Source organism: Vipera berus (genome assembly GCF_964194415.1).
Source record: "Vipera berus genome assembly, chromosome: 2".
Lineage (NCBI taxonomy): Eukaryota > Metazoa > Chordata > Lepidosauria > Squamata > Viperidae > Vipera > Vipera berus.
The window spans coordinates 199,555,959-199,582,619 of NC_138203.1; the positions used below are offsets into that span (position 1 = coordinate 199,555,959).

Consider the following 26,661-nt stretch of genomic DNA (forward strand, 5'->3'; position numbering starts at 1 on the left):
TGACACCCCTGCCTTAAACAGAACTCTTTGCTAGCATCCCAGCTGGCCAGCAGAGCCATTGGTTACCAATTGCGAATGTTGACTTTTGGGTCATATGGAAAATACCAGATAGGTAAGAGCAACTCTAAACTAAGCACCTTAAATCATTTTGTTATACAAAGTTTATACCTGAGACTTAAGCTAAAGGTAATCTTTAACAAGTCAGAATATCAAATGATGCATCTTTTTTTTGCCATAACTTGTAAATTCCCCCTGTAAACAAATCAGGTATTAATTTTTTTGGTAGGGAGTCAACAACATCCTATGTGAACTGAAAAATCTTTTTAGGCCATTTCAGTATGGAGAATGAGAGGAAGTAAATGTGGGAGGTTTCGCGTACCAATGTTGCTTAGCCATTAAATTCTATTTGATCTGGTCACTGTCCTCAACCAAGCCATCTCTCAGGGTTGTTATGAGAAAAAACTTTGAGCAACTTGGGATATAAAGTTATAAACAGACAACAGTATTTTAAATGGTCTTGTATAGCTACACATTATTCTCAATCTTCCTTATACAGTACTGCTTTAGTCCTATCATATATTGTGTGTTGTATGAACCAATAAGATGAAATAAGAGGGAACAATAAACTGGAATTGTTGTTCCTCTGATTTGTGATATGTCTACTGTGTTTCCAGTTGGATTTGTTTGCTACCGTTTAAAATTCATTTCCATTTTTAGTGAGGATATGGTACCATTGTATTCATTTTAATCTACCAAGAGAGATAATCTAAAAGTTGGGTGAATTACTCAGGTTTTTTTTTGTAGATTTGATTAAAAATCCTTGTTCAGATAAAGTTTTTAACTGGACATTATATAATGGCTATTAATTTATTCTACATTTCCAATTTAAGAAGCGGAGGCAGATATTTAGAAATAATGCTTATCCCCAATTTTTATCAAATACTGCCCATTTTTGGCTTTTCCCTTTTGAATTTTCAGTTTAAATCTTGGACATAATGTTAAAGTTTTACAAATGTGGAATTAATTATATAATATTTATAAGCTTTTAAGCTCATATATGATTTTTTTAACAACAACAACAACCAAACCTAAAAATGTCTTCCGTAGAATTCAAAATTTGGAGGAGATCCTATCTCTTGTTGATGTTTAACATTGCATTTGTTGAAATAATTGCTTTTATGTTAGGCACCTTCACGTGTCTGCAAACATGCTCCTTAGGCAGCTGTGAGAATCCCCTTGTCTGGTTCTTTTTGTATCCTTGCCTGTCTTTCTGAATCTCTTTTTCTGGATTTGCCACCTCATTTTCTTTGGATTCCTGGGATAGTGTTGCAGTTGCCAAAGAACGTTTTAGACAAAAGAAGAGCCATGTTATGTAACACTGATAATAGTCTGCTGGAATAATTTTATTCCATCCCAAAGGTAGTTAAAATATCAGGAACACAGCTGGAGAAGTAACCCAGTTCACTGTAACTGAATAACATATGCTGATAAATGCAGCAGAATTCTCTGTTTAGCTCCTTCGCCCTTGAAGAGGTTTTTAGAGACGTTTCTGTCTTTTTATTTTTTTTTTATTTTTTTATTTTAATTCCATTTATATCCCGCCCTTCTCCGAAGACTCAGGGCGGCTTACAAGCTTAGCAGTAGCCTTCATTCTACATATATGCCTGCTTATTAGGGCTTTCGCCCCCCCCCCAAGTGGCAATTTTACAAAGTCAGCTTAATTGCCCCCAACAATCTGGGTCCTCATTTTACCTACCTCGGAAGGATGGAAGGCTGAGTCAACTTTGAGCCTGGTGGGATGCGAACCTGCACTAATTGCAGGCAGCTGGTGTTACTTAAGGAGGCATTAGCCCACTGCTCCACCAAGGCTCTTTGTCAAATGGCTGTTAAGTTAGTATCCAAATGCCAGTCTATTGAGTATATTCTAATCTAGAGTAGGTAGGAGAGCATCAGAGGTAGCTTCCTAAAACAAATGATGTAAACAACAAGGGAGGGAAATCTTGAGGAACATTGCTTCTGGAATTCTTTCAACCTCATTATTGGTGCTGGCCATAGGAAGCACCTCTGTTTGTGCCAGGTTGCATTGGAATAAGAGGTTTCTGGGACTTCTTCATGTCTGCATTTGTTGATATGTATGTGTATTCTGGAAAGAACAGGACAGACTCCATATGGTGTGCTTGAGTTCAGGAGGGAGGAGGGGAGCTCAGAATGGGAAAGTGACTAACATTTATGATGTGTTACTAACATAAGATATTGCCCAATTGCTTCTCCTGTGGAGATGCATTCTGGGAGACATAGTGATATTTTTTTTCTCCTATTCCCAAATACAGTCTATTTTTGAATTAGATTTTTCTTTTGCCAGCTTCTCCCCAAGGCCAAATCTGATTCTGCTATAACAGATTTGGGGAATGTTTGTCTTTATAAATGGATACGGAGATAGGCAGAGGTTCAGTCTCCCTAAGTAATTTCCATTGGATTAGAAAGAATGAAAGGAATTCAAAAGTCATTCTTAGCTTAATAATATTTTGATGTTTGTTTCAGTGGCTAAATCACCAGGCTAAAAACCTGGAGACTGTAAATTTTAGCTCTGCCACAGGTATGTAATCTAGTGGGGTGACTTTGAACCAGTGTTTCATAAAACTGTATTTGTCCTTTTGATTTTATCTAAGTCTTTCACTTTTTAACATGTTTTTGGTCTTATGACCCAATAACCCTTTTTGCCTTGTTTCTCTTTTCCTTTGAAAAATAAATAGCAGTAGCATGTCATTACTTGTTAAGTAGTTTCCTGTTTCCCTACCATGATTTCTGAAATATTAAACATGCTGCTTATTTCCAAACTAAAATTGCTACGATTGGATTAGATTCTATTCCATACCACACCAGAAAGTTTTCACTTATGCACTTCTCCCCCACTCCCATGAGAGAATCCTCTATTCCTAATCTTCTAGATTAGAGTTGTGATGATAATGGTGAGGAAAATAAGAGGAATCTCTCTATCAGGTATTTCATTAGATTGACATGCAAATAGACTTCACTATAATCACTTTACATTGGCTTTAGTGGTAAATTGTAAAAAAAGAATTATAATAAATTATATTAGCTTACATGCATAACAGATGTTATAACTTTGTGGAAAGATTTTGTAAGTCTTCCAATTAAACATGTATTCTGAGCAAATGGCTCCTAATTACATAGTTATAACATTAACACTGAAGTGTGTTTGTATTGCTTCTGGGTTTCCTTGCAAATTCTAAGCATGCTAATGGTTTTTTAAACTTATAGGATGATATCTACTGTGTCCTCTATCCATCTGAATGTTTCATTATACAGATATCTTACAAAATGTATGATATAACTTGAGTCTTATCAACTGTTTCCTTTAATTGAATTGTTCCATTTAGTTATTTTGGATTGACAGAGAAATAATATTTACCTTTCATTTTTTTTCTATTGCCTCTGGAATGAAAGAAACTAGAAGTGAAGATTAAAAAGCAATATTGAATAATTAACTTGCTTCACTTAAGAAGTATGCCATTTACTTATTTCTGTACTTTTACCTTAATCTCTTTTATTTTCTCAAACTTGGTGTGTATTTGTGTATTCTTCCTCACGTTTTCTGCACTCTTTTGTAACAATAAGAAAATCACATCAGTATTTTAGAATATTTCAGTTCCTTGGAAAGCAAATACAGTTATAGGTAGTTGTATCATCTATCTAATTTAAATGAAATACTAAATCTGGGACAGATTTAGGTGGCTATATATGGGTCTGAAGTTAAACTTAAAAAATAATTTTTCCATTTTGTATGTTTGTTGTCAGGAGGATGTTCTTGACATGCTCAGTTTCTGCTAGCTACTTTAACACCAAAGAATGAAGTAGATACTAAGATGCATGACTAATAGTGAAGTTAAATTCCATGGGTTTGCCTATGGAATTTACTTACTCCTCTTACATGGAGTAAGAGAACAAGGAACTAGAGGAAATTAAAGGTAAAGAAAGTAAAGAAAGATCAAGACAAATAATCTTTTATCTCGTTCTGTACTTATCAGACCACACCTAGAACATAGGAAAGGCACTGATAAACTGCAGTGTGTCCAGAGACAACCAAGATGATTAGGAGTCAGGAAGGAAATACAAGAAGAAAAAGCTTGCCAGGATTGTTTAGAAGCATTGAATATTCTGAACCAGAACAAGAGAAAATTGGAAAGAGACATGACATGTCTTCAAATAACTGAATTGGATTGACAGGGAGAACATAGGGCAGAGTTGTTCAGAATCATTCTAGAAGTTAGAACTAGAATTAATGGTGTTAAGTAGATTTTCGTTAGGCAACAGGAAACATATCCTAACAATAAGATCTGTTTAAAATGGAACAGACTGCCTTCAAAAGCAGAATACTCACCTTCACTGGAGGAATTTAAATAGACTCAGGGGTAGGCAATCTTGGCTCTTTTATGACTCATGGACTTCAACTCCCAGAACTCTGGGAGTTGAAGTCCATGAGTCATAAAAGAGCCAAAGTTGCCTACCCCTGCACTAGATGAATATCTCTCAGGGATGCTATAGGAGTGAATTCCTGCAAGGACTGAATTAAATGATCTTCCAGATTTTTTTCCAAACTTTCATTCTGTGATTCCATTATTATCATGCACGATATTCCACTATTTACACGATACCTTTGGGTCTGTCATTATGGTTGGAGGTAGGAAATCGGGAGTGGTCATTTCTTGGGTTCTGGTAGGAATTTCCCATTATTTCTTTTAATGACTTTAGCCTTGGCTTAGAGTGGAATGGGACACCCTTTGATGGCCAACCAATGAATGCAGGGTGATACAGTATTGTGTGTATTGAATTCTTAATTGGGTGAAACAACGTGCAAAAGAGACAGGTTGGGTTTTGCAGGATCCAATCTGGGTCAGCCACCGGAACTTAAGGGAGAAGTTCCCTGAGGATGGACTCCAGTGCAAGTCCAAAAGCTCAGATGACTAAACCTCATAGTCCCGGTGACCGACCCAGATTGGCTCCTGCAACATTATCCTGAGACACGTATGTTCACCTTCATTTGTGACATTACGTTTTGTTGTTTCTTTAAAAAAAAAATTAAATTGGTTCTTGTCTTTCATTTCTATGTTTCATTTCCCCCCCCCCCATTATTCAGGCTACAGTACAATTCTGTTGTGTTTCCTCTTTGGAATGGCAGAGAATCCTGCCTCTAAAGTACTTAAGGAATTATGTTGGTACTTTTTAGACTCTGTTTTTTTTTGTCTTTGTGTTTTCTCAAATGGGATCTACAAGGGGCATCTCAGTGTGGTGTACTGTTCGCTCTTGATCATTATGAAACAAATGGGTTAGCCGTGGGAATTCTATGATCATAAAGCATCTTCGTGGGAAAGTATTTATTACAAAAGATGTAGAGGAAAAGATCCAATCAGAAACTGTTTTGAAGCTTTTCATCTCCATAGTTCTTTTTATTAATAACAATTCTGCTTTTAATGCATATATTACAATAGTATTTTGCACTGTGTGTTAACAAGAGTGTTGCCACATTAGTGTTAGAGATGTTTAAACAACATTTAAAGTTACCGATGGAGTTTGATCCATTTACACCAATGTTCAACAAGATATATCCTTTTTGGGTGATTCATTGTTGTGATTGTCACTATCACCATCATCCCTTCTTGATAGTATAGCTAAAGACATTTAGTTAATGTACTTAATGAAGCCACCACTAATGTGAAATACTTTTTTCTCTTCCTATCTTTTTAAAGCTGGCCTTTGCCGGAGTTTAATCCAAGTCAGATACGACTAATTGTGTACCAAGACTGTGAAAGAAGAGGGCGAAATGTTTTATTTGATTCCAATGCCAAGAGAAGAACAGAAGATGTGTCAATCTCGGTGAGCAACCTAATTAATTAAAAGTTAATATATTTTGCACACTGTTTTTCAAATATGTGTGCTTAATCCATATGGGCTTTAATATCTGATTTTTTGCACTGTGTAACTGCACTTCTAAGGTAAATGTTTGTTATTGCTATGTTTGAAAATGAATGTATCCACCCATTAGGACTATATAAAACTCACTAAATTGTTCCTGGAATGGCTTTGTGTGGAGGAAGTTTGTCATGGTCTGGACTGGGAATAAAATATGCCAAGACTTCACTTAAAGTTCATTCTTGAATCTGCAAGCTTTGCACAATCTCACAACATACTACCGTTTCAGTGATTGTTCTAAATTGGCATGAAAGGCTAATGCTCTAAGGCAGGGGTGTCAAACTCACAATGTCATGTGACATGTTGTGACATATCATGACTTTTTTCCGATTGCCGGCAATGGGGTGGGCGTGGTTTCGGCATGACGCATCTGGCCCATGGACCGGCAGTTTGACACCTCCGCTCTAAGGGTTAGGTACTGTCTCTCTTGAATACAGTTTGATTCCAGATAATTATCCTGGATAATTATCCAATGTAATTTGCTTGGCAACAGGTCAGAGGTGATTTGTGACTGTCTTCTTCTAGGGTAGATTTTTTTTTTGACAACGTAGACTAAAACTCTGCTATTTCCTTGTGATTTCTCATCCTACTACTAATCAAGTCCAACGCTGCTTAGCTGTTTTGAGATCAACAAATGTCAGTTGGTGCTGTTGCCTGTAATGCTTCTTGACTTTAATGGTTTAACTGTAATTCTACTCTCCTCCTTTTAATCTACTCTTTTATTAGTTCTTTGATTCCTTTTTTTGGTTAACATCAAGGTTTCCCCACCACCACCACCGCCACTTTCAAATAAAAAATAAATCAAAAGTACTGTAGAAATTTTGAGGGCATACTCTACTAACCGCTAATCCTAAATGATGGTGATAATTGTTTGGCTGTAAACAGATAGAAGAAATACAGATTGTTGACTATATTTCTTTAAGCAGCAAGGCTAAATTCTTAAAATGAAGACTTATGTATGCACAAAAATGGAGGGACATTTCAATTCCCACTATGGATGGATGGCTACAGAAGCTGATGAAGTTGGCAGGGATGGCTAAATTGAAAGTTTTGATTAAAGAAAATAACATAAGTATTTTCGTTTTGACATGGAGACCGCTTCTGGATTTTGTGCTTAAGGTGGAAAAAAAATGAAACTTTGATTTGCGGTTTTATTGATTAGATTGATACTACTTTGGAAAAGTAAAAGGTGGAGGTTCAATGTTAATGATTTATTCTACTACAACAGAGGTAGTTGGAAGTCAGTGTCTTTTTTTTCCTTTTTCCCTTTTCTCCGTCACTTTCCTTTCCCTTTTCCCTCCCCACTGGGTCCTACTATTTGTTTTTGTATTTTATTTTATAATCCAATAAAATGTTATCAATTTGAAAAAAATGTACAATCTATATCTGCATCTATATCAATTTTTTTAAACAAAAATAAGCCAATAAGTGGCCACCAAAGTTGAATTGTCTGCTGGTAGGAAGTAGAATTCTAATGGCAGAAAGTGAAGAAGAACTAAAGAGCCTCTTGTTGCAGGTGAAGAAGGAGAGTGCAAAACTTGGGTTGAAACTTAACATTAAGAAAACCAAGATCATGGCATCTGGCCCTCTCAATTCCTGGCAAATAGATGGGGAAGAAATGGAGGTAGTGACAGATTTTATTTTCCTGGGCTCCAAGATCACTGCAGACGGGGACTGTAGCCAAGAAATTAAAAGACGCTTGCTCCTGGGGAGGAAAGCCATGGCAAATCTAGACAGCACACTAAAAAGCAGAGACATCACCCTGTCAACAAAAGTGCGTATAGTCAAGGCTATGGTCTTCCCAGTTGCAATGTATGGCAGTGAAAGTTGGACCATAAGAAAGGCTGAGCGCCAAAGAATTGAGGCCTTTGAACTGTGGTGCTGGAGAAGACTCCTGCGAGTCCCTTGGACTGCAAGGCGATCAAACCGGTCAGTCCTAGAGGAGATCAATCCTGACTGCTCTTTAGAAGGCCAGATTCTGAAGCTAAAACTCAAGTACTTTGGCCACCTAATGAGAAGGAAGGACTCACTGGAGAAGAGCCTAATGCTGGGAAAGATTGAGGGCAATAGAAGAAGGGGACGACAGAGAATGAGGTGGCTGGATGGAGTCACTGAAGCAGTAGGCGTGAGCTTAAATGGACTCCAGAAGATGGTAGAGGACAGGAAGGCCTGGAGGAATGTTGTCCATAGGGTCGCGATGGGTCGGACACGACTTCGCAGCTAACAACAACAGGAAGTAGAAATATTCTGATCGCATATCTCAACTAAGTGGCAAATATCTCCTAACCTTCGCTTGATAACATATACTGAGTTCCATCAGCATCCCACAGCACTTTTGCCCTTTGAAATAACACAATGTGTGGGGCAAATGTTTTCTTGCTGTGAAAAGATCATCTGTTAACTGAATTTTAGAATTTCATGCCTTTGCTTTTTGACCCCCACATACTCAGTGATTTATATTGCCTTTTTAAAGAGAGTTTGCTGCATTTGGCATTAAAGACAGCTATGTTTGGAATTGTTCATCAGTAATAAGACAGAAGAGATTTTTGGAGCACGGTTTAATTTCTTTCCCCATTCAACAAAGCATTGCCCTCTTCTTAACTACTACTAGGCTGAAATTTCTTGCTTGGTGGGACATGCTATCATATAAGAAAGCCCACCTTAGCTATGACAAAGCAAGAGAAACTACTTCAGCGTATGGCATTTAAAACCAGTTCTGATAAAAAGAACATTTCCATGCCACAGAAACCATGTGATGTACTTCTTAAATTTTTGACTCATGCCAAAAGTAGTTCACTGTAAATTAAATTTTAAAAGGTGATTTATGACCACAGATGTTTACATAATACAGATCTTTTCCAGAGTCACCACTCCTGTTCCAGTTTTGAGAGTCAAAATAGAAACAGTGCCATTGGATGCTTGTGCATGACATATCAGTACTGAGCATATTAGTACTGAACATATGTAGGTTAAACTTTGGTTTGCTTAGTATTTGCTTCTAAGTAAAATCTGCAAGGTCCAAGTCACACTCTTCCAGATTGGGAATGAATGCCATGCATCTCAGAAAGTTTCAAGAATCAGCCATGGAGATCAGTTCTGTGTCCTTTATTCCTCAACATTTTCATGTATGATTTGTATAATAAGGTAGAAGGAAATGTTATCAGATCTGTAGATAATACAAAGTTGGGTGGGTTAGCTAGACTGAAATAAGATTCAAAGTGACTTTGATAGGTTTTGTTTCGATTTAGAGGTGCCTAACTGTGTTGAAAATGAGCTGAAGAACAAAACAAAATTTAACAAAGACAAGTTCTTCTCTTATTAAACAAAAATTAAGAGTAGAGATATAAGATGATGGAAATGTAGCAATTTTGTACCTCGCTGCTACTCTCAGATTCTAACCCTGCTACAACATATAATTTTGCCAGTTGCTGAACAACAGCATTTAAAATCCATCACAAAATGACCTATACCACAAACCAATCTTAACAAACATCTAGCTTATCATTTTAGAGTGCTCTGTATTGCTATAGATCTAGTCTGCTCCATAGTAAGCTATACCCGTTTAATGCTCCTATCTCTCTTTTTAGACTTCTTTTAAATGTGTGTGTGTGTGTTTCTTTGTTTTATTTTTTTTCCTTTTTATAATTATTATTTTTAGACTTTGATGATTTTTTAAATGTTTTTTAATTGAGTGCACCCCATCCTCCTTATGCTGTTGCTTGATCATAATAAATGTTTGACTTGATAAGTAGAGAGCAACTTCCAGTTTTATTCAGTGGAAGACCAATCAAGGATATGCTATGTGTATTTACCTTCCTTATTTATTTTTAGTTGGTTGGTAAAGTCCAGCATTTCCATGCCAACACTGATTCAAGACAACATATGAGTAGGAAGTATAAAATCATAACCAAAAGGAAAAAGAAATTGAAGTGAAAAGAAACAGAGAACTATGGACTATATCATATCATGCTACAATAAATCTCCTGTCATGAGCAGATGATGGTTTCAAAAGTTCATCTAAAAATGCTTCCAAAACAGTAGAGTCCAAAAGGCAAACCTCACAAGACTTCCTTATTCTATAGCACTAGAGTATTGGGCTTTCCTTCAAGGAGCGTAACACAATGCCTCTGTTTTCAAGTCACAGTGAAAGGAGGAAACCAAGAATGTCACTCTGTTCCTGTACTAGATTAACTGGGGAGTATGTCCTAATGAATTACATACACTTCTGAGAAGAAGGTTACAGCCCTGAAAAGTATAACATCTTCAATGGAATGTTCACCATGTTTGATCACTGTGCCTGTGGTGGGCTGGACTTGTGTCCACTTAGTTTCACTGTCATCCTGACATCATTGTTATTTTTATTATCTCACAGTTGCCTTGTAGTAGAAGTGAGAGTGTAAATAGGTCTGTCTTCTCCTATCACCTGCATTTCATGTGATTTCTCTTGGACACAAAGAAATGTTCAGCCTTCAAAGTTAAGAGGACCTGAGTTTGAGGGAGTTGTCACATTTGTGCAACCAGCACATTCCTGCCATGAATTTCTCTCTACTAAAAAAACTCAAATCTTTGCAATCACTGTAATTAATCAGTGAGTAACTGGAGAAATTCTGCAGGGAGGGTAACAAAAAATGTGATTTTGATCATACAATATTTTCATGAAAGCCAATTCTGAAAATGTGTATTTTTAAGGTTTTAAATGACATGTAATTGTGTGTGTGTGTGTGTGTGTGTGTGTGTGTGTGAACTATTTAGCATTTGTGCCACGCTTTAATTAATTGTACAAGTACTAAAGTTGTTGGGAATATGTTGCATTCCAAAAGGAAATTCAACATATGCATGAAAGATGCATAAATTTGTAATTTTAAAGAGAAATACTATACAGATGTATTCAACATGTATGCCAAATATTGTAATGTTTATGTAGATGAAAGAAAAACCTTGTAAAAACCTTGACTTACTGTTTTTTGTGCAGGTGCATGCTTGAACAGTGTTCCATTTGAAAATCTCTCCTGCATACTCCCTCTCTCCCTCATAAAAAATATCAAACTCTGCCCTTTTAAAATGTGAGTTTATGTGAAAGTAGTCCATTGTTTTCTAATGGACTGAGAAATTCTGCATGACAACTTATTTGTTTACAAGGGGTTTTTTTTTTGCTTGTTCCATCAACACCAGAATTGTTGCATAGGGTGTATAAGTGCATGTACCACATTTTTGGTGAGTGTGAGCAACAGTATTTTGGTTACAAAGTAGTTTCCAGTTTAGAAATACTACCTTGCATAAAATAGTGTGAATGTGTCTAGGGTAAAACTTGGCTTGGGTGAGCCTGTGATACTTTGATTAAAATGTTCCAAAGTTGACCAGTTCAACCACTGTCATTAACAGGGAATGTTGCATGTGGCATGGATATGATTAAGGCTGGAAACCAAGTCTGCATCTACTCTGTGTTATTCAAAATGTGACATGAAATCCTTGATTAACTAAAGCTTTGTTTGGCAGCAGAGATCAGTGGTTCCAATCTGGTGATGACCATGGCATACAGAATATGAGCTTGGGAATTTCTGTTTTTCATCATTCAAGTGTCTTGATTATGAAGGAGATACCTATGCCTTGCCTTTCCATTGCTTTCTTATAACTAAACAGTGTAAAAACTCCACGATATCCATGTGCTTCTTGCCAGTTCACCCATACAGAAAGAGGGGTATTTTAAAAATTGTGATTTAAAAGAGGACATTCCGGAGTTGGTGCATGGAGTTATATGAAGCTTTCAGGGGTGTCAAACTCAATTTCATTGAGGGCCGCATCAGCATTGCGGTTGCCCTCAAGGGGCCGGGTGCGTATGGCCTACTGGGTGGGTGTGGCCAGCTCTACATCGTTCGCATCAAGGGTGCCTATGGGGGCCTGGGCAGGAGTGGGACAGATCTGAGGGTCTCTGGCAGAAGGAGGGTCTATGGGCCAGGGCCAAGGCAGTGGGGGCCGTTCCCTCACTGTTTCCAGGATGGCTTCACGGGCCACATGAAACCACTTCGTGGGCCGGATCCGGTCCCCGGGCCTTGTGTTTGACATGTCTGCTTTAGTTAGTCCTCTTTGAATGAGGCAGTCACCGGGACCCAAAATTTAGTCTTCCAAACTTTTGGACTTGTGCTTGGAGCCCATCCTCAGGGAACCTGTCTATGTGCATATGAGAGACACTTATATCTTTGTTTAGGAGCAGAAATTCCAGTTCCCTTTATATGTAGCATTCAGTCATTAATCTCCTTATAATTTTGGAAACATAGCTTGATCTGTGCTTGAAACAGCAAACAGCCAGTTCCTTTGTTGCATCATCTCTGGCAATTTGTTGCGTCGTGTATTTCATCGATATTCAAAATTGAAAACCTTGCAAAGAAAAAAAAAGGGACACCTCAGATATTTGATACAGGTGTCTAATGAGTTGATTTTGAGCATATGTTTGGTTCTAAATTTCCATGTTCTAAAATTTGTCTGGGTTCCACATTTTCAGTATGATTAACTATCTGGCAAGCTGCTGACAGATGGCATCCAAAAGATGGTGACCATTTGACCTCTCTTTACCCATGGGGATTCTGAAGTTCATCTCATTCCACTGTAAAGGCCAAGGATATAACATTTCCTAGTATTTTTGGTCAAGAAAGGTGCATTCAAGATACAGTGCTCAGGGAGAGCTTTGTAGAAAACTAATATCTAGGAAAACTTTTTTAAGACAGTTCATATATTATATACTGCAGATTTGCTAGATTAAGGTGGGAAATGTATGGTTTGGGAAATATACTCTATCATTCTAGGTTGAGTAATTTTCCTTTTTTCATATTGAAATATGCCTGCTTGCATCCAAGCGTGATTAAGCAAGCCTTCAACATCAGCTGAATGCTATAGTGTGACTTGCCTGAACAAAAATGCTGTAACTCTTAGATTCAGTGTGGTTTTATCACATGATGCAGAGCCTGGTCCAAGACGCTGTTGTTTGTCAGAGATAAAATGCAATTCTAGTTCATGGGTTCCGAGTGAAATCATATGATAGCTATTCACATGCTTTTGGCTATTGCATGCCAAAAAAACTGAAGCCAGTAGCAATTCTAACAGTGCACGAGTTCAGCTTTGTCCTTTTAATCATCAGCCTGTCATAATAAGAGGTTGTTCTTGGGAGAAGTAGTGCAATCTTAAGTTCTAGCTATGGGGGGGGGGGGGGAGAAAAAAGGACCGGCCTTCTGAAACTATAGGACTAAATTCCCCAGTGGTGTTTAGCTTTGCCTCCAATTAAAGGATGAGAAAAGTGTTGTAAGAAGATAGCCCTGAAGGTGGTAGAAATTAGAAGGGTGAATTTTGAATAATGGCTTATGTTTCCTTCATAAAATCAGTGTCTGTTTCTCTCTGCAATAATACTGTAGTTCAGGGCTCTAAACAGCTGGCCTTGGTAATTTCCAGTTCTCAACTGAATTTGACAGCAGAAAGGCTGAAAAGGCTTCTTCCTGATCTTCTCTGATACAGATGTTCAGATTGTTCCACCCGAGTTTCAGTAACAATTTCTTGAGGAACTAAAATCCATACATTAAAAAAAATTACATATTGATTTATTCCCTTCCACCCCGGTAAAGTTTTCCTTTGCAAATGTTATTATTAGGAGAACAATCTGTGATTAAATACTTCCACTGTTTAAATACAGTCCAAATATTTGTGAATCATTTTAATTGAAGACTGTTTTAAAAAAAATCAGCCTCTGATCCCAAACTTTGTGGCAATGTCAGATCACTCAAGAATAAAAGCTCTTTTTTATGTTTGGTTAGGAATTGGTTTTCTCATGTTTCCATATAGCTTCTCCATTTCAAGGAATAGGGAAGCCTGCATATCATCTTTCTTGCTGGTATCATTTACTGTCTTAAAAACCGCTGACTTGAATTTAGGGACAAGCTAAGATACTTGCTGGTTGAAAAGAAAGACAATATGGTAGTTAAATTTCAACTTCAGCACTTGCAGTGGGACACCCCACTGAGACTGACTTGTGGGGCTGAATGACAACCTGTAGCTCTTCATTGCTACTTTCTGCCTGTTCAGCATATGTTTCCTTAATGCTGGAGCTGTTTCCACCAAAAGCTAAGGATTCATTGACAGCACACAGGTAGTCCATATTTAGTGACCATAGTTGGACTGACAACCCAGTTGTTAAGCAAAGCAGTCACTAAGTGAAACCACAACTTTGCTTTTGATCTTACTTCAACTTTCTTTGATTTACAGACCTTTGAAGGTCATAAATGTGAAGATTGGTCATAAATAGCTAACTACTTGTAGAGAATTACTTGTAGATAGAGTTTGCATTATATTATGGGATCTTTGGTTTGCCTCCCCATCTCTTAAACCAGGCTTATTAACTTAATTGGAGGGCTAAGATCCTTGTGTGGCTTTGAGTGTTAAGTCGGGGGATGCATTCAAAAAGATCAGGATAAAATAATCAATACTGAATTTGATACAATGTGATTATTTCCTGTGTTTAAGTATCATTGCTCTTCTTTCATTTTTAAAAGTTACAATTTGGTGGGGAAGCTCTTGGAGAAGACAGTGAATATTTGGGGGAATGGGGATAGATTCCACCTTTAAATTATAACAGAATACACAGAGGGCATTCACTTGGTGGCTATAATTGTTATCATTTTTTTAAAAAGTCATTTTATGCCAGAGACAAATGGGAAGATAACTGTGACATCAACTTGAAAAGACATGCTTGCAAATTGTTCTTGACTGCCATATTTGTCGTCAGTGTAATGGCAGCACTGAATTATGTTTGTAGACTATATTTAAAATAAATAGATCAAAAAGTGTCATTAAGTACAGTATCTATGAGATCAGATAGAACAGGATTTCCCAAAATGGGAGGTAAAGACAGAATCAAGGGAAGAATGTTTTAGTTATACTGTTACAATAAAACCACTTTGTCAAAGTTTTGTTGAATTGTTTTTGTTGTTCAGTTGTATTTATTTTGGTGTATGAATTTTTAGGAAAGGTGTGTACATTAGGATTACAGTAAAAAGAGGTGTGATGCCAAAAGTTTAGGAACCCGTGATATAGAATGAATTAACATTGTTTTTCCTTTAGGGTGGTCTCCTTAGTCTACATTTAAAACCAGAAAATGTTTATCTATGCCAGAATGCATATAGTACATTTGATTTAATTTAGAAGATGTACTTTGGAATGTACTGGACTACAAATTCAATAGCTATTGGCAACTCATTTAAATTAGATGTGTATGTTTTAAAGACATCTTGGGAAAAGATGCAGCTGTTTTAATGAGTTCCAGTAGATACTAAATTTGTCTTCCTGTACATATTCAAAACTGAATTTGAGGTATTCCTCAGATATAATGTGTTACTTTCAAATAGTGTTCCAATAATAAAATAATGGAGAAAAATCACAAAATACAAAACCTGAAAAAAGAGGTAGAATAACTATGGCAAATGAAAGCAAAGATAATATGAGTAGTAATAGGCACTTTGGGTGCAATCCAACATTTGTAGCACCACTTGAATGCAATCAGGATTGACAAAATGAATATCCGTCAATTGCAAAAAGCAGCTTTATTTGCAACAGGTTACATCTTGCAACAATACCTTTAACACCTTCAAACAACATTTGCTTATCCCAGGTCCTTGGGAAGAACTTGATAGGTGGATAATAATGCCAAATTCAGTTTAAACATCTGGCTGACTGTATGATGAACCATAATAATTTATTAACCTTGTATGCCGCCTGACTCTCAGTGACTTTGAGTGGTTCACAGCAATTAAAAAGTTACAATAAATAAATAAAAGATAAAAATAAAACATAGCAAGTGCAATGAAGCAAAGACCTCATTGTTCCTTAAGAGTCAGGTCATTCTTAATTAAAGAAGTCATTTAAAATTATTTTAAATAACAGCATATCTGGGTCTTGGGAGGAACCTTCTTCCAGAGGGCAGGCACTGGTAGAGAGAAGGTGCGTTTCTGGTGTCTCCGTAGAAGAGTCATATCATGGTAAGCAAGTAAAACTTTACTGAATGCTCATCTTAGTTAATGATCTCCTCTATAACATTGAAATGCTTTTGTTCATATGAAATTTCCTGGTTATCACTGTATGCGGGAGGAATTCCTTAAATTAAACAAATGGTCTGGAGAGTGCTAAGTATAATGTGGCAATTGCATCTTTTTCTCCATCAGAAGCTGTGCAGTGATGCACCGGTGAAAGTCTTTGGAAAATGTTGCCAGCTCAAGCCTGGAGGAGATAGTTCATCCTCTTTGGACAGTTCAATCAATTCCTCCTCTTCTTCTACTGAAACAAAAGAACACTGTCCAAAATTTCAGGTGAGAGTCCTTTGAATTGTGCTAAAAGCATCACCTTGTTAGAAGTGGCTGGGGCTTTGGGGCAGAGAGTTCCAAGCCAAGAAGAACTTTTTTGGTGACTGTTCAATAGAACAGATGGTTGATATCATCTGAGTCTGCAATAAGACAATTACCTGTAGAATGGATGTTGTCCAGTGAACTGAACATTAACTATGAAGAATAACAGCTAGTGGACAACCAGTTCTACAGCCAATTTCACAGTCCATGTTTACCTGGAAGTGAGGCTTGTGGAAATAAATTTAGCTTTTTAAAAATACGCATACCCTAAAACTTTATTGTGGAAAGGAGCACGGTGGCTCATGTGTTTAGGATGCTAGCTTGACAAGCAGCATGTTCATCTTTGATACCTGAGTGCTGCCGTGGGGCAGGTGAGCTCCTGTCCTTCGCTCCAGCTTTTGCTGGGGACATGAGGAGTCCCCAACTGGGTGTTCCCTGGGCAATGTTGATGTCAGTGGCTAATACTTTCAACCCAGAAGCACCTCCTACATGAGTGCAATGTGATTGTGGAAAGCCTGAGATGTGGGGATATTAAATTTGTACCCCTATTTCTTCTCTTCTTGAATTCTACCAGAATAGGAAAGACCAGGAATGCACTAAAAGAATAAAGAGATAACAAGGGCTTATAACCTGTATTTTTAGATTTTTAGAGCCCATCACCCCTAATATTGATGCCTACAAAGACCTGCTTCATCTGTCAATTTTTAATCAGAACTGTGCTATGTGCATAAATATTCCATTTAATTTCATGTCGTTCTTACAGTGTAAAAGTCTTCACATTCTCACAGATTTTTATTTATAATTTTAATGATAAATATTGATTTATAAAGTTATATCCGAATTCTGGGTAAATGTGTTTCATCAAAATACAAAAACGGGAGAAGAGGAGGGGGTGAGGCCCCAGGTAGGGGTTGAGTTCTCCGGGGCCGCCTGAGCTTAAAGCTTGGGCGGCTGAAGGATCGAACTCCCCCGTAGCCTGGGTGGCTCCCAGCTGGTCAGCGTCTCTGCTCCGGACTTCATGGAGCAGAGCCAGACGTCTGCGACCACCCCTGCCTGAAGGAAGGACTATGTAATAAAAGGAGCAGGCAGAGCGGTACAAGAGGAAAAGGTGAAGAGGATTATTATATTCTACTCTCTAGCTTGATGGACTTTCTAAACTTAAAGTGAAAGTGCGTCACAAGTGAAAAAGATGGCGGCTAAACCTCCCTCAAAAACTCTTCGGAGTGCTGGAACTTCTCCGGTACAACAATCATCATTGCAGGCGTTGCACCTTCCTGATGTATTGACATCGAAGGATTTACAAGATGCTCTTGAAAAACATGCCCAGGTAATTCTGGAATCAATGGGTGATAAATTTGCACAGATGGAGGCGAAATTGGAGAAATTGGAGGAGAGAATGGAAGAGAGGATGGAACAGAAGTTCAGGGTGATGAAGGTAGACATTTTGTCCTCAGTGTATAAAGTGGCTGAATGTGTGGAAGAATTGGAGGAAAAAGTGGAAGATTTGACTCAAAAGAATGCCATATTAGAAGCAAAAGTACTGGAGAATGAAGATTTAAGAGACAAAATGGACAGAGAATTGAGTCTTGCTCAATATTACCAGATGCAGTTTGCTGTTAGAATTAGAGGTTTAAAAGAGAATATTAAGGAAGATTTAAAGCAGCTGATTTCTGAGGCTCTGGAAGTGGTATTGAATCAGCCAGCATCTGAAATAAAGGGAGGCATGGATAAAGTGTTTTGTGTGAATTCATGGATTGCAAGACAGAGAAAGCTGCCTAGAGATGTGGTGGTTTATTTTACTAAGAGGGAAATTAGAGATGAAGTTATACAAGTTGCCTATGATTCTAAAGTGGTGATTGCTGATCAAGAAGTTTTGGTTTTAAAAGAAATTCCTCCAAAGATTTTAAGGAGGAGGAAGGATTTCATATTCCTCGTGCAAGAGCTCAAGCAACGAGATATAAGGTTCAGATGGGAGATTCCAGTTGGGTTGATGGTGATGTATGAAGGTAAAAGGTACCGTCTGATTACTGTGATGCAGGCGCGAGATTTTTATAATAACGTTTTAAAAGCAACCTCATTATCACTTCTGGAAGCTGCAAAGGGATCTGGAGAAGGAGAACATCAAGAGACTGAGGATGGACAGATAGAGGAGAATGGTGCTGGAGGAGATCAAGCTACAATTTCTTTGGATGATCCTGGAGAGCGGAGGGTGACGCGTGCTGCTTTAAAACGATCAAAAAGAAAATAATAAAAGAGTAAGACCAGCAGAAGTCTATGGAACTTCCACAACGAACATCTAGGAAGTTATCGCAATGGACACGTGGGAAAAGATTTGGGTTAGGAACGTAAAGAGAGAACTTTTATAAAATGCTTTATAGATGGCATTTAGATCCTAAAAAGTTTGCAAGTATGTATCCGGACTATCAGCCAAAATGTTGGAGATGTGGAGATCAAGGCTTTTTGGATAAAAATTTGGTGGAATATGTAGAAGATTTTTAAGCAAAGGATAAAGTTTTGTTCGCAAATTTTTTGTTTTTGTTTTTTTTTTCTTTGTTGGGGATAATTGCGGACGTTACGGTTGTGGACACTAATTATGTGAAATTTAATTACGGCAGCAAGACTTTTGATAGCTCAGTAATGGAAGAAAGAGGAACTGCCGATTATAGGAGAGTGACTTCAAAGATTTTTGATCTGGCAGAGATGGGGTAGATTTTGGCCTAAGATTTTTCGCAAGAACGTTATATTATGGAATGGAGAAAATGGATTTATAGGGTTAAGAAGTTTCATGTAGCATTTGAATAAGTCTTCTTTCTTTTTTTCTTCTTTTTTCCTATTTTTGTTTTTCTATATATATTTAATATATATATATATATATTATCCTATATAAGCTAGAGAGTGATGGATTTTAGAGTTTATGGATGTTAGTATATGGTTGTTTATGATTGTTTTTTTTATATACCTTGTACTTAGCTCTGGGAAGTCGGGGGGGAGGGGGGGAGGGGGGAGAGGTAGGGGGGGAGGGAGAAGGGAGGGGGAGGGGGGATTTTTAAAGGAAAAATTGTATGTTAAAACTTTTTAATTAAAAAAAAACAACAGTTATTTGCCAACTTCTATTTCAGTTCTGAAATATCTATATTTCTTTGACCACATTCATTTTCCTTCACCTGGTGCTGAAGAAATACATTGCGCCATGATGCCTAGTTGGTCAAATATAATGGGAACTGTAGTCCAACATTCTGCACATTAGCCTCTATTCGTGACTCTTTGCTCTCACTTAGTGTCACGGGTCTCTGGTTTTCTTTTTTCAAACATTTGGAAAGGCTTGTACAATAGGGTTCATTGTATGGAAAGTAGTTTGGAAATGTTAAATGATAGATGTTTGCTTGCTGCCACTCTAAAGGGGTTATGGACTGGCATTTATCGAACCTGAGTTACACTTTAAGAGAGGTTTTGGCTACTAGTGCAGCCAGTCATCTGACTGATGTATTTCTGTCATCTCACCTTGTGCTGAGAGAAGTGTTTTCTATTAAGCCTTCCTAAAATAGAATTGAGCCTTTCTATTCTTTGCAGTGGAGTAGTTCTCTGCTTAAAACAGCCTGATCCTAACATAGCACATTCTGGACACATTCCGCAGGACTTCTTGACTGACACCAGTGGACCTGATCTCTTAGTAAAATTTGGCTAATGAAATGTTAGCCTCCCCATGGCATCATTTATACCTTGTCTTTCCCTCTCAAATACACAATATCTTTCTTTGTATTGCGCTAGGGAAATTGAAAATTGTAGTTTTTTCATTTTTTAAAAAAAATCTCTTCGTCAAGGACAAATGTATGGGTTGGTGAAGAAAGAGCAGGGATTATGTTGAATTCTGTTCTTAGAATAGAGAATAAGAATAATGTTCTGCAGCCTGTTGTATATAGGTCTTGGCGTATTCGGGTCTTTTCCCGTGTATTCGGGTCTTTTCCCATGTAATATATATATATATATATATATATGGAATTCTGACTCAGTCAATGCTTTCTGCTGAGTGGACCCATATCAATGGATGTGCTGTATCCAGTATTAAAGAGGCAGACCAAACATACTTTAAGAGGTGCAGAGGGAGTACTTAATGTAAATATAAGGAACTGCGTGTAAATGACTAACACAATGGAATTTGATTTTCTCGTAAGTAAATGTGCAAAGTATTTGCTAAGTTAATTTGTAAAATGTAGAATGCACATAGGGTTTTTAGCTGTCAAAAGCTAAAGCACATACTTTACATGTTATTAAATGACAGCAAGATTGTTTCAATCTACAGGCAAAGCTTTTTCCTATTGTTGTCTACCAGCCACTGATCTTCAGGGATCTAGTCGCAGGAATCAGAGATTCCAACAGCCATCATAGCTAGTCATTGTTAATAGTAGAATTAGTATCTATGTAGCAGAACAAATGTCATAAATAAAACCTCTCTTATCCCAGCCCAGCTTGTTCTATGTTCTATTACGGGTGTGTGTGTGTGTGTGTCATTTTTTTCCATTCCACAATGAAACAACGAGGCAATAGACAGTGTGTTTTCTCATGATCTATACCTATACTGTGATGGTAAGATGTGTGTAAGAACAACAAGGAAGGATTGATAATAGGTCTTTTTTTCACATGTACATGAATAGGGCATTTCTCACTGAATAGAACAGTCATGGGATGAAGCAATGGCAGAGATATTAATATGCAATAGCCAATATAAATTGTTATAAATTTATTCACCTATGTTTTGTCTTTCATAGAAAAATAGCTAAAATCTGTCTTGCAGGAGACTAAAATATAGGTGTTTGTTGCTACTTTTGTGTTCATTAGTATAACAGCAAGTTCAAGTTTTGTAAATGTCTACATGTTTTATTTGCATACTGTGCAGATTCTGTTTCTAATCTGACTGGACAGCACTGGACATGTAAGAATTATATACTTTTTTTTAAAAAAAATACCTGTAAGGAAAGTTTCACACAACTTTGAAATTGGCAAAATTGGGTGAACTGGAAAATTTTAACTATCCATGAGATCAGCTGAAACTCATTATCTCCTAATGCAGTTCTAGAACAGATGAAGTGCACCATGGGATGCATAGATTCTATAAGAGGTTTTATAGTAATCCATGCAAATTCACTTTTTTCAATCATCTGGGTTTTCTTCCTGAAAGGAGAAAAATCTAGCAAGTTTTCTTGCTTGATGCCTAAGGATTTATTATTTGGGAGTTTTTTTTTTGGTTCTGGTATTTTTTTCCCCTGAAAATCTTTTTATAGCTTAAATATTATCTTCAGGCGGCTGTTGTCTTAAACAATGTATTAAAAACATCACATGCTTTTATACAGAATATCCAAATACAAGCTTATTTTGTTTTACATTTTGTCAATTCATCTTGTTAAATTTGACTTTACAATTTGTGTAAATGGCAGTTTTGATTGTAACTGAGAGAAATATATAGGGATGCGGTGGCTCAGTGGGTTAGGACGCTGAGCTTGTCGATCAGAAGGTCAGCAGTTTGACAGGTCGAATCCCAAGTGCCACGTAGCAGAGTGAGTGCCTGTTACTCATCCCAGCTTCTGCCAACCTAGCAGTTCGAAAGCACGTAAAAATGCAAGTAGAAAAATAGGGACCACTACGGTGGGAAGGTAACAGCGTTCCGTGTGCCTTTGGTGCCTAGTCATGCCGGCTACATGACCATGGAGACGTCCTCGGACAAGCGCTGGCTGTTCGGCTTTGAAACGGAGATGAGCACCGGCCCCCTACAGTCAGAAACGACTAGCACGCATGTGCGGGGGAACCTTTACCTTTAACTATTATAGTCAGGATGGAAAAATAAGCTAGAATATTGTTTACCATTAAAATATTTTTCTTTCCTACCAGGCAACTTGTTAGTTTAGAAACATTTCTCCCATTATGGTACAAAATGTCGTTACCTACAGGATAATCAAAGAATACATTATTCTGTATTTGTGACATATGTGATTACTGCCTGACAATTTTAAGTGCTTTGACACCAGGTATGGAAAGCGTGCGAAATTCCAAGCCCTTGAGTGAAGAAGCTGCTGCATTCATGTTAAAAGCAGATACTATATAGTGAACTAAGCTATTCAAAGAGTTGTGCCTTCTGTGTTGCTTGTTTAAATCCACAGGCAGAAATATCTATGGGGCAATAGGCTATTACGTTACACTGGGTTTGTTATTTTTTCTCACAGGATTTAGTTCCAATATGCACCTCTCCCATCAAATCAAATTACATCGTTTAAGACAGAATGGCCAAATACCAAGAGAGTATCAAAGTCCATGTGGCTGGAGTATTTGCTCAAGATAAAATGCGAGCAGGAAACCTGACAGCAGATCAGGCTTTTGAGGCACATGATGTCCTCCAAGGCAAGCCATAAGATAGGGGTGAACAATTTGTTAGTCCGGGACTTCATATAGCATCATAAGTCCCAAATGTCAGGCGCATCTCTTCCTACTATATTGAAGTGCTAAGTCTGAAAGTTGCAATGTAAGCCCTCAAGCAGGCTTAGTGCAAAACATGGGAAAGGGAAAGAAAGAAAGAACCCCCCCCTGAAAACAAAGCCTGCTCACATGTTCAAACACTGAATAAAATCTTGGCCCTGCGACATGTGTGATGTGATCCCATTCATTTTACATCACATATGTTGGAGCCCTTGGCATCCACACCTGCTATAAAATCACAACAGTTAATGTGTGGAGAGCAGCAGCAGGTGCATAAGGTTTTGATTCTGGCCAAAGATTATTTTCAGCATGAGCAACAACTGCCATCTACAGCAGCTTTTAGATCTTTGAATCTAAAGAGCCAACATGAACCGGCATAAACATCCTGGTACCTGAGGATGAGATTTATGTGTGTGTCATACATGTAACACTTGGGTTGGGTTGGGTTTTTAATATGGTTTTAACTATTGTATATATCGGGCATAAATTATTTAATTGTTTTTTAACTTTTGTACTTTGTTTTTTAATATTTATTGCCCTGTACACCGTCCTGAGTCCTTCGGGAGAAGGGCGGTATAAAAATTTAATAAATATAAATATAAATATATCCTTTGTTGAACGTATTTATAGTTTGCGATGTTCCTCCATTTTCCATGCCCTACCTGAAGAATACTTTTAATTATTAGCAGTGTCTTTTTTCAGGGCTCTCGATGTACTTCAGATGCCAACATGCTTGGGGAGATGATGTTTGGTTCTGTGGCTATGAGCTACAAGGGTTCAACTTTAAAAATCCACCAGATCCGGTAAAGATTCTTTTTTGTTACATATATTTTTCCTCTCAGACCTCTCCCAAGAAGTTAGAATCTTATTTCACCTTGCAACCAGACTTCTGGGCTAATATTAACTAATATAGAAATGACAGTGTGGGGAGAGGAAATGTGATCTCTCTGGGATTTGGGGGTGTTGGATTCTGCATGCCATAATCCAAACTGGGACAGGGAGGATTCCCATACACCCTCCTAATGGAGTATATTTTCTGTCCTTCAGTTTTTATCAGGTATTTATGGTAAATTCAATAGCTGTGTGTATTGGGCTGTATACAGTGTGGGACAGAGATGGACAGTCCAGTGGGCATGATTTTCCAGAGGCATTTTTTAGGCCAAAAGCCCAAATTGATTGTGATTACTGAAAATTGACAACGCATTTGGATGCTATGGGAAAGATGAGGCGGGAAATAAGAAATATGGAATGTAAATCCTAAATAAGCACGTAATTATTTAAAGTGGCCTAAACCTTCCAAAATTCTTCCTAAGACCCTCCCAGGTGATCCAGTCCATTTTGTAGCCTTCCTTCCCTTAATGAAATCAAAACCCTCAGTCACTTCTGCTGTAGTCAAGTACTTCTTTCCAGATGTTTATGTTATATATTATTGAGTATTTGCAGAATACTTTTTATTAATTATGTAGTTTCGATATGCTTATCCCCAGCTACTGGTAGTTACTTTATGTGCTTCTCATCTGTATTCATTTAAAGCCAGAATCCCACAGTTCACAAATAGACATGCTGTTCCATTATTACCCTAGTTGTCCTTCAGTGTGGAAAAACATGAAATGTGTAATTTTTACAGAAAAAATAATGCTGCCATCTGTTAAGCTCATTCGCAGGGTAGGTTGTGTCTACAGAAGCTAAGTTTGATTCTGATGGGATTTAAGAACAATAGTAGACCCATATATTTGGGAAATTGGATCCTGCAATAATTTTATAAAATAAAATTGAACTTTATAATGAGCTTTCTGGAAACAAGATTCTTAGGAAAGTATTATCACATGAATGTTTCTTAAAATTCAGGGCAGGATTGTTAGCTAATGGTATTTAGTATTGCTTTTATGTGCTTATGTGTTTCATGCCTAAATTTGCGATATGTTTATGATGACTAACTGACATATTAAAAAAGCAAATTAATCTTATTTTAATATAATGAAATATTTTTCCCCCTCTAGCCCACTAATGCTTTGGAATATTTATTTAGTAAAGATTTTACTAGAATTTAGTACCTTAAAACAGTGTTTCCCAACTTCAGCAACTTTTAAGAGGTATGGACTTCTTAAAAGTTGCTGAAGTTGAGAAGCACACCCTTAGTGAGACTATGACTCTAGTGCTTTGATGAATAGGGATTGCTGTTTGGTGAGGACACCTTTTCATTCTTATTCTCTTGGCTTCACAGCTCTCCTCCACAGCTTATGCTGAGCAAAGTTTTTACAGCTCGAACAGGAAGCAGTATTTATGGAAGTTTGAACACGTGAGTACATTAGAAAGAGCATGTGATCATTGGGAAATGACAGACTGGTGCTTCTGCTTTCTTCAGGAGAATAGATTGTCTCTTGCTAGTTCCTTTTTCCTCTAAGGATTCCTCTTTCATTCTCAGAAGACATAAGGGTGCAGGTGGGGAAAGGGGGCAAGGAAAGTAAGACACAACTAATAACCAAAGGTTAACGTCCTGGCACAAGATTGTTATCTTTCTTTCTTTTTTTCCTGTAGGCTTCAAGACAGTCTTGAGTTTATTAATCAAGATAATAATACTTTGAAGCCAGATCATACCACAATTATGAATGGACTGCTTATGAACATAGGTAATTTTCTTATTTACAAGATAAGACCCTTAACGATCGACACAGATTAATCTGACCCATACTAAAATATCTTTTTTTTTTAAAATGCTGTGGATTTGGGGCTAAGGCAGCCATTACTCTCAGTTCAAACACAGCTCATGACATTTTAAAACCGGAAAGGTTTACTGCTGTATGATTATTTGGAAGAAATTGATGAAGTTCGTTGAAATCCATTTATGGTGAGAATAGTCAACAATCTAATATAAACCAGAAAATCTTCCCCTTATTAGAATTATATTCTAATTAGCTAAAACTGTGCTTTTTAATATTTATACATGTGCATGTCAACAAAATGCTGTCTTATGTTTATTATCATGTGAATACTGTATGTAAAGAATATGATTTGTGAAATATAGTTCATAGTACCAGTTGGTTTGTTCAGTTGTTTATTTTAAATACTTCACTTTTCATTCTGCATTTCAGAGCAATCACAATATAAAAATAATATCTTAAAAATATTAAATCTGGTAATAAATAAAAATGCCTGGCAAGTGAATTTTCACCTGACTGTAAAATATTGTAATACAGACAGGTGTCTTTAGAACTCCATAGATGGTGAAAGGACAGTCATGTACCGTGTTTGCCCGGAAATAAGACTCAGTTGGAAAATAAACCCTAGCATGATTTTTCATGATGTTCATAATATAAGCCCTACCCCAAAGATAAGCCCCAGTTAAGATCATCAGCCAGATGGATGCATTTAGTACCATATTTCCCCAAATATAAGACCTAACTGGAAAATAAGCCCTAATGTGTCTTTTGAAGCAAAAATTAATATAAGACCCGGTCTTATTTTCGGGTAGCTCCAATAAAGAAAAAGTCTTCAGAAAAAGATGCTAAAACCTGGCATCGGACAATTCCCTCCAAAGTTTGCATAATAATAGCAATTAGTAATTAAAATTGTGCCAGCTGTATTCTTCATAGGTTGAACCTTCTGGGCCTTGCAGCAGCCACAACAAGTGGATGTGAGGGTGTGTGTGTGGATCAAGACTATCAATCTCCTGAAAGGACTGCAGCGATAACTTAGTTGCCACTGATAAAAGTTATCCTGACTGACCTTGATTGTCACCACAGCCCGCAGAGACAATGATGGATCTATTGATCCATGAATATGTTTTATATGCCATATGCATGATATAGCTCATGTCAGCTGCTTT

At 37.3% G+C, this 26,661-nt stretch overlaps 1 protein-coding gene across 2 annotated transcripts in view; it reads left to right on the top strand.

Annotated features, from left to right (window-relative positions):
- The window catches only part of FNIP1 (folliculin interacting protein 1), a 116,454-nt gene that overhangs the window by 46,079 nt on the left and 43,714 nt on the right, over positions 1–26,661 (top strand). The window contains exons 2-6 of one of the 2 annotated variants that reach the window (XM_081319669.1): positions 5,769–5,895; positions 16,191–16,334; positions 23,538–23,638; positions 25,060–25,134; positions 25,374–25,465. In XM_081319669.1, the coding sequence (XP_081175795.1) occupies positions 5,769–5,895; positions 16,191–16,334; positions 23,538–23,638; positions 25,060–25,134; positions 25,374–25,465 (539 nt within the window). Of the gene's footprint in view, positions 1–5,768; positions 5,896–16,190; positions 16,335–21,264; positions 21,301–23,537; positions 23,639–25,059; positions 25,135–25,373; positions 25,466–26,661 lie in introns of those variants that run through there. The other variant, XM_081319670.1, reaches the window with a different exon arrangement.